The following is a 9,419-nucleotide window of genomic DNA, read 5'->3' on the forward strand; positions in this document are numbered from 1 at the left end:
GAACTACTGGTAGGGACTTCCCTGGTTGTCCAGTGGGTAAGATGCCATGCTCCCAATGCAGTGGGCCCAGGTTCGATCCCTGCTTGGGGAACTATAGCACACACGCATGTAGCAACTAAGAGTCAGCATGCCGCAACTAAGAGCCCACATGCTGCAACTAAGAGCCCGCATGCTACAACTAAGACCCAGCGCAGCCACAATAAATAAATATTAAAAAAAAAGAACTACTGCTAAATGCAACAAGTATGACTCTCATAGACGTTAAGTGAAAGAAGCCAGACACCAAAGAGTACATTCTGTATGATTCCATTTGTATGAAGTTCAAAAACAGGGGAAACTAATCTAAGGTGACAGAAATCAAAACAGTGAATATCTATAGGGAATAGGAATTGACTGGAATGGGGCACAGCAAAATTTTCTGAAGGGATGAAAATGTTCTACTGGGTTGGCCAAAAAGTTGTTCATTCCGGTTTTTCCATAAGATGCTTCCATAACACCCCCAATATATTTTTATTGGGGGGTGTTGATTACAGGGATCAAAACTCATTGAACTGAACACTTAAGGTTTGTGTATCTCACTGTATGTACATTTTACCTCAATAAAAAAATACCAAAGGAAAAAAACTGCATTTCTAAGAACTTACCCTTAGGAAATACTCAGAGAAGTTGGCAAAGATATATGCTTATGAAATTATCAATTGTAATAGAGAAACTATGGAAATAACATAAATATGAAACAATATGGAAAGGGTTAAACAAATTATGATATATTTTAACACAATGAAATACTATAGAGCCAATAAGAATAAAGCATAGATATATAGTAACTTCAATATAAAGTTCAATACAATACATACATTTCTGAATAAAAAGGCCACATGTGATATCCAGGGAGTAGAAACAACCCAAATGTCTATTAAATGATGAATGGATAAATAAAATGTTGTTTATACATACAATGGAAAATTACTCAGCCATAAAAAGAATGAAGTATGATACATGTAACAAAATGTCCAGAATAGGGCTTCCCTGGTGGCGCAGTGGTTAAGAATCCGCCCGTCAATGCAGGGGACACAGGTTTGAGCCCTGGTCCAGGAAGATCCCACATGCCGCGGAGCAACTAAACCCATGCGGCACAATTAATGAGCCTGCGCACCACAACTACTGAAGCCCACGTGCCTAGAGCCCGTGCTCCTCAACAAGAGAAGCCACTGCAATGAGAAGGCCACGCACTGCAACTAAGAGCATCCCCCCTTCCCCGCAACTAGAGAAAAGCCTGCACACAGCAACAAAGACCCAACACAGCCAAAAATAAAAAAAATAAATTTATAAAAGAAAATGTCCAGAATAGTCAAATCTATGGAGATAGAAAGTAGACTGGTGGTTGCTTAAGGATGAGAGGTTGGGAGAAAATGGGAAGTGACTACTAATGGGTATGGGGTTTTTTCTGGAATAATGAAAATGTTCTATAATTGATTGTGGTGTAGTTACACAACTCTCTGAATAAACCACTGAACTGTATACTTTAAATAGGTGAATTGTATGGTATATGAATTATATCTTAATAAAGCTATTATAGAAAAAAGTAAAAGGCTACATGTATATAGTATGATCCCATTTTGTAAAAAAAAAAAAAAAAAATCACTCACAAATACTTAGTAAAAAGTCGGGATAAATCAATTCAAGAGTTAAGTGCTATTTCCAAATGAAGAAACCATGCGTAATTATTTTTATTTTGCTTCTATATCTTTTCTATAATAAATTTGGATTATCTGAGAATTAAAGTTGCAGTAGCCTGTAGATGGCAGTCTACAGTAAGTGCTTCTCCTAGAAACTACTATACTAAACTTTAATGCAAAGCCACCAGGAGACCTGTTTGCTGGCTCCCTGGCTGTTGGCAGAACTCTCAATGGCAAATCTTGACAGATGGAAGTAGCACAGATATACCTCCTGAGAGATAAGCTGGAGTGTCAAAAAGCGGTTACCAACCATGACCAAATAAATGTCAAGTACACAAAGGAGATGTAAATGACAAAATCCGCATGTTTTTTAACTATACTACAACAACCACATAAAAAACCAAAATAAATGTCTGATCTCTTTTAATCATAAAAAAGAAAAAGTGGACACTTAATGGGTAATGGAAGTTTTATGGTTATAAAGGGGTATACTTGCCTCTCTGTAGAACAAATCTGAATTATTGTAGACATCATAAGCCAGAAGATTAGTCTGTGTCCCCACTAAAAGAGCATCATAGCCAAGTTCAGGGTTCAGTACTCCTGCAGTCAGGCAGCTGACTGCCTGGTTAATGTTGAGAAGCGAAACATCAGACTCCAGGGGGCTCTGCAAGACCCTGGATGCACTGAAATGCTGGCTCCGGGTATGAGGGTTGTGAATAAAAACCTAAAACAAAAACAGTTAATTACATCCCCTTAAAATACCAAAAATGTAAAATTAACATACATCTTTTTAAAAAAGACTCAGGTTATTAACAGATATCAACATTAACAAGAAGTGACTTTAATAATCTACAAAACTTAAAACACCCATACACAGTTCTGTGCATGGCTGGCTTTCAATCACTGCAAACTGTGGAAACTCAGTGGTTCTTAGCCTTATAAAGAACAAGGTAATAGCCAAGATCTAGTTGTTGCTTCCCAGGGCAGCTTATATACTACCCACCAGTAGAGTGTTAAAGCACTCTTACAAACCATCCTTTTCCTGGTCAACCTATAGGAAGCTGCTACCAGCTACAATGTGATTGCTACACACGAAGATCAGAGAAAATAGAATAATAAACACTTCCTTTAGTATCTTCCATCCAAGCACCTAACTAATTCACTTCCTAACCCTTAAAACTGGTAGTTTTAAGGTCTGGTAGGTAGTAAATCTGTCTTACAAACCTAAACTGAGTCACACAAAGCAAGCTTCTTGAAGGCTTTCATAGTCTATACTAGTAAGACAGAATTAAATAATTAGCTCAAAGTTAATTAATTTAGCAGTTTCAACTATCATAAATATAATTATCTGAGTATCCCTACAAATCTTTAAATTTCCTTGGGCTTCTCTAAAAGGAGGTTTAGACTAAAACATGCATTCTCAAGAGGGGTGATATTGCTCTCAAGATGGGTGGATGGGTTTGGGGTGGGGGGGATCTTAGACATTAGAATGGCTTGTAGCCTCCAAAGGGTCTTTATAAAAACAGATATACTGTATGTCTGTGGTATTAAAATTTCATTAGGGAAATTTTAATTTTCTGAAAAAAGCTCTATAGGAGGCAATATGGAAAAAAAGAAAAGGATGAGAAACTGCACTAGAGATGCCTTAAGCCCCTTCTAGTTCTAAAATTTGCTAATTTTAAATGAGCATTTCACCCCTTGGTATAAATCTGTAACCAGGCGAGGCCAGTTTGGTTGCTCCACTCAAAAGGCCAATACTGGAGAGACACGTGTTGGTGGAAAAGGAAACTTTGCTTTACTCAAGAGGCCAGCAACCTGGGAAGATGGTGCACTAATGTCCTAAGACCATCTCCAAGTTGCCAGTTAGGAGACAAAGGTTTTAAAGGCAGTGTGAGGGAGGGATCCGCAGGGTGCGTGAGCAGCTCGTGCACAATTCCTGGATTGGTTGGCATCAAGCTGAAGTTTCAAGCATCACCTATCTTCTGGCTTCAACCGGTCCGGGGTCTACGTGCTTGTGGTCAGCAGTTTTCATCTGGTAGGAGTCTGCTCCCTGTAAAAACAGCTTAGGAATGTGTGTCAGACTTTTATAGCTTTCAGGGAACTGGGAGCTGGGAGTTCCCGTGACTCCTTATGGCTGGTTTAGAGTCTAAATTGTTGCCAGTTTCCCAGCTCAACAGCTTGTTTCTCCACCTTCCCATTCCTAATAATTAACTCCTGAGTCAGCCTTCTGAGACTCAGGGCAGGCCTGGGAGACTAAAGCTTTTCTACAAACAAGAGGCAGGTAGAGGACATGGAGGGGAGGGGTCTGTCCCAGGAAGGCCCCATAGCGTCCTGCTTGGTTACAATGCCTGCTTTTCTTTGATAATCCTCAATCCTGGGGAGGAACAGGGGTGGAACAAGAAAGGAAACAAAGTTTGAGATAGAGAAGTTAATCATAAACTCAGCAGAGGAACTCAGTTTTAGGGGACTCGGTTTTAAATCCAAGCAGGATTAGTTTTAAATTATTATCTAAACAAGGTAACCTATTTGACAAAAAATAATTTTTAAAAGATTGGTTAGAAACATAGAGATAATGTGTGTAGCTACTGAATACTGTGTTCATGTTCTCATGTGTGTAATACTTTACAACATGCCTTTATAAACATTACTGCATTTGGTCCTCACAACATTTGGTCCTCCTGATATACAGAGGAGGTCAGAAGGGTTAAGGCCCTTTCCCAAGGTCTCACCACTGATAAGTGACAGGGCTAAGATGCAAGCCTGGTGTCTGGCTCCAGTAATCTCTAGCCACATCTTACTTCCTTTTATAACAGTTCTGAACAAAAGAATTCTTACAGAGTCTTCTAGTAATTAGACAGGCTGAGAAAGAACAGGAGGAAAAATAACCTATGGACTTCATGTTCACTGTTATTGGGATGAAAAGAGTTTGGAGATTGCTGTCAAGAGCAAGAGCCCCAGGAGTCTGGTTTCTCCCTAGTTCCCCTCCTGCTGTTCTCTGCATACAGCAATCAGTGCCCTGGAGACTCACCTGTCCCTCAGGCTCAGTCACACAACAAACAGATCACTCCCAGTGCCTTCAGCCAAAGGACTGGCTGAAGTTCACATATCTGTTCTGGCTGAGGGGGTGTTGCTAACAATATAAATTCCAACTAGGCCCTCCAATTCCATGGTGAAAGGAAACATGTCCCCCGAAGAACTAATGTTCATCCTATAAGAAACCCCTTTTTAAAGCATCCTTGCTCAGGTTCAGAGACCAGATCCCAATAAGTCAGCCCCCCATTCACAACAGAGTCCCACTGAAAATGACAAAATCCTGTTTCTAGAGACATGGGCCCCGACAGTCAAGGAGGTAACTTTAGCCTTACCTGCAATGTTTGTTTTTAAAGGAAAATATATTTGTGTATTATTTGGATCATAAAATAGTACCAATTTTTTCTTTAAGTCTAAAAATAAAAGATCAGAACTTTTCAGATTTGTTTTTGAAGTTCTGAATATAAAGTGTCCAATTACACAGGACATAGGAACTTCTCTCTCTCTCTCTTTTTTCCCCCCATCTTCAGAAAGAGACTTAGAATCAAGTGTCCCTGCCTCCCACTCTAGGTCACATTCTAATGAAAGTGATTCCATAGAAACCTCTGCCTGATCTTCCCGCTTCCACTCCTACACTCCCCTCCCTGCAGCTCTGTTGCAGCACCAGCCAGTGATCCTTTATCTAAAACATAAACTGAATCCCATCACACACTTTATTAAAACCAAGGTCTTTATGGTGGCCTACAAGGCCCTATATGATCCAGCCGCTGGCTACCCCACTGCTTCCCTCAATCCATTCCAGCCCCAGCAACTTTCTTGTGTTTCTGGAACACACACCAAGTATATCTCTACCTCAGAGCCTTTGTACTTGCTGATACACTTACTCCACCTATCTGCAGGGCTGGTTTCCTCATTTGCTTCAAACCTCTGATCCACAGTTATCAGAGGCCTATCTGACCACCCTGTCTAAAATAGCAATCTCCCATCACCCCCAACCCCTTACTCTGTTTTTCTCCCATGGAGACAGTGTGTGTGTTTCTGTTAACTATCTGGCTCCCCCTCCCAAAGTAACCTCCAAGGGGATGAGACTTGTCTGTCACCTTCACCCTTGTAACTGCAGAGCTAAGAACAGTGCCCAGCACATAGCAAGCCCTCAATAAATCAGGGGCTGAGCTAATATCAATGGGATCTTTTCAGCCCACTTATGTAGCTGCTATGCACCTACAGCAGAACCAATATGAATTTTTGGTATTTGTCAGTGCCTACAAACATTATTACGTATGAGGCTCTGTGCTAAATGCTTTCCTCCATTATACAACTTAATGAAAATGAATCATTACTTTTTACTTATGTATCCCAAGGCATGGCATATGAGAAAACATACAACATAGGTGGCAGTGTCTCGAAAACTATAAATTATATAAATGTTAGCTTATTAAATCCACACTGGGTCAGAGAACATGCACTCTAATCTCATTTCTATCGCTTTCCAGTTGACCAGCCTCAAACATTGCTTTGAACCTCTCTGAACCATTATTTCTAATCAGTAAAGTGGGAGTAATAAGAAGAAAATAACAGCTAACCGTTAGTGACCACTGCCTATATGCCAAGCGCATGACATATATCAGTAGTAACTGACTTAATCCTCTTAGCAACCCTATGTGGTAGATACTAAGTACCTTGCTCAAGGTCATGAACTTAGTAGGTACCGGAGCCACAATCTACGACACCTGTGCTATGTGGCAGCGGTTGGCAATTTAGCAAGGACGCTGAGATGATTAACATAATAAGGCTTTGTACCTGTTAGAAGTTATTACGCTTGGCGTCATAGTATTCCATGTTTTGGGGGCATGCCTCCATCAACACACAGTTTCTTGATTTGCCTTGTCTGCTGTCCTTCTGGACTATAAGCTTTCTGAAAGTCAGGACTCCAACTTTATCTCTGGATCCCCAAGATCTACCACAAAGGAGGTGTCCAGTAAGTCTGGTAAATGCTGAATGACCATACCTTTTTCGTCTCTGTAATTCCCACACCTTGCCCAGCACCCGGCACATAGTAAGCCCCTAAAAGGTACTTAGTAAATAAATTATAGGAAGAGACGTGACTGTACATGGATAAAGATCGAAAGTGCAATTTGAATCACTTAAGGGTCCTGTGTGATTTTTTTCCCCCCGTAAAGTTGTTGGCTCTGAGAGGCAGTCTGAGATAGTAGGAGTTCCAGAGCGAAGGGCAGAGGCCCTGGGCTCTAATCTGGGGTCTGCCATTACTGCTAACCCTGACCAAGCCATTCCCCCTCTGGGGTTTTCTCTTCCGTAAGCTCCCTGTCTGTAGAGAGACACCAACATTGTCCGAGTCTAAGCGCCTGAAGACAAGTTAACTGCTCAGAAAAGCCGTTCTGCGTGATTATTCATGATGTGTGCGCAGGATGGAGAGCTACGGAGGCTACCAACCCGTTGCCGGGCAACCCTGGCTGGGGGCGGAGCCTGAGAATGAGCAGCTGGACTGCAGGGACCCAGCGGGCGGAGGTCGTGGCGACTCCCGGGGCCCGGGCCCCGTGCGGGTGGGAACGGGTGGGAACGTGTGGGAGCGGTTACCTTGCCTGCTTGGGTAGCGGCCGCCAGGCACGGGTGAGTCCCGTCGTAGCGCCCTACGGCCACCATGCGGGGGCTGATTTTGTGGCGCAGTTTCAGGGTGAACACAGGCAGCAGCATGATGGCGACAGCTCAGGAGAAGAGGGCTAGTGGTCCGATACCGGTGCAGCGAAGCCGGCCTCACACGCGGCGGTGAAGAACGCGGGGACCAAGCCGGGCGGGAAACTGAGCGGGAGTGAGCTGGACCCCAGGCCACCGGCTTTCTGCGGCTGCGCAGGCCCGCCCACCCAGTTCTGCGGCTGCGCGGTCGGGGCTCAGGCTCGGCTGAGGCTGAAACTGGGTCTCGGTGGTGGGGTCGTGTCTTTAGCAGCTGAAACTTATCCGCGTTGGATTCGACTCAACTAACAGGTCTACAGTGGCGGTGTCTGAGCCAGCGCACCCCTGGGGCTTCTTCTAGCACTACAACCAAGCTGCTGCACCGTTGCAGACTACGCGCACGTCAACCACACTCCAAAGGGTCATTAATTCAAGAAATATGCCTTGAATGCCTACTCTTCTCCTTACTTTAGCTGTTATGTTGATGCTCACAGTAGTTACTAAATATATGGACTCTTTAAAAAATGTTTTAAACTCTCACCTTTAAATGGTCCATGGCTCTTTGTAAGATGCTCTATAAATTTTAAATGCGAACACGAAAATTTGAAAAGTCATTAAACTTCTCGACATTCATTCAGATAATTTTTGAGGGTTCACTATGTGTCAGGCACTGTTCTAGACAACAGAGGTATGGTAGTTAACATGAGACAAACCTCTGCCCTCCTGGAGCTTGTCTCCTGGGGGAGACAAACACTAACTGAGAAATACATGTGGGAGCTCTTTGGGTAGTAAGTGGTAAGGAGGGAAGAGGGATAGAAGTTTGGAGGGAGTGCAGTTTTAAATAAGGTGGTGGGGAAGAGACCTCACTGAGACAGTCACGTCCAGGCAAGAACTTGAAAGAAGTAAGGGAGTCAGTTTTGAGGAAGAGTGTTCCAGCAGAGGAAATTCAGGTGCAAAGGTACTGAGGGATCGCTCTGGCTGCCTTCCAGAAATAAACGGTTAGGGCTGAGGGACGAGATGAATGGGAAGCAACAGAGGAGACTGAGAAGGAAGCCAAGTGAAGAGAGTGTTGCCAGGAGTAGGAAAATAACCGTGTCAGATGCTGTAGGTGGGTCTTGAAAGATGGGTTCTAGAATATTATTGATATTTCCATTTTGTAATTACAGCCGTACAAATGAGCATCTTTTTTCAAGCGTACTAGGTGGGGGGTCTATGACTAGTTGTAATCTCTTCTGGAGATAATGTCAAAAGACTAAATTTGGGCTTCCCTGGTGGCACAGTGGTTAAGAATCCGCTTGCCAATGCCGGGGGCACAGGTTCGAGCCCTGGCCCGGGAAGATCCCACATGCCACGGAGCAACTAAGCCCGTGCGCCACAACTACTGAGCCTGTGCTCTAGAGCCTGCAAGCCACAACTACTGAAGCCCGTGTACCACAACTACTGAAGCTGGCGCGCCTGGAACCTGTGCTCCACAACAAGAGAGGCCACCGCACTGAGAGGCCTGCGCACCACAGCGAGGAGTGGCCCCGACTCGCTGCAACTGGAGAGAGCCCGCACACAGCAACGAAGACCCAACGCAGCCAAAAATAAAATAAATAAATAAATTCAATAAATAAATTTATAAGAGACTAAATTTGAGGGCCTCGATGGAATGTAAGGTCTGAGCCAATAGCCCGATAAACCCCGTCTGATAGGCCCTGCCTCTGGCTTCTCCCAGCTCCTTTCTGCCCCAGTGTCTCTGCTTCACTGCCTAGACCCCACAGTCCTGTAGCACTTACCCAACCAGCCCTGTAATGGAAATTGCCCTGGGTCTGTTCTCCTGCCTTTTACCATCAGAACTTTGTGAGGTACCCCTCCCCTCAGCCCCTAGACTCTCCTGCATCAGCTCACAGAATCCACTCCATTTTGCTAATAGCTGATCACAAGGCTGACAGGACACCCCTCCCAGGAACAGCTTGAAAGGAATAAATCTCTAATAGAGGTCATCTCACAGTCTTCATTTTTCTGACAAACATGTATTGC

The 9,419-nt window shown here is 43.6% G+C and overlaps 1 protein-coding gene across 1 annotated transcript in view; it reads right to left on the minus strand.

Annotated features, from left to right (window-relative positions):
• Positions 1-7,421, minus strand: part of BBS2 (Bardet-Biedl syndrome 2) — a gene marked incomplete at its 5' end in the record, with an annotated part of 31,502 nt that extends 24,081 nt beyond the window's left edge. Inside the window, 2 exons of the mRNA XM_079723515.1 lie at positions 2,172-2,403; positions 7,305-7,421. Coding sequence (XP_079579641.1) covers positions 2,172-2,403; positions 7,305-7,421 — 349 coding nt within the window. The remainder of the gene's footprint in view (positions 1-2,171; positions 2,404-7,304) is intronic.
• Positions 7,422-9,419: the final 1,998 nt, after the last annotated feature.

Source organism: Hyperoodon ampullatus, assembly GCF_949752795.1.
Source record: "Hyperoodon ampullatus genome assembly, chromosome: 18".
NCBI lineage: Eukaryota > Metazoa > Chordata > Mammalia > Artiodactyla > Ziphiidae > Hyperoodon > Hyperoodon ampullatus.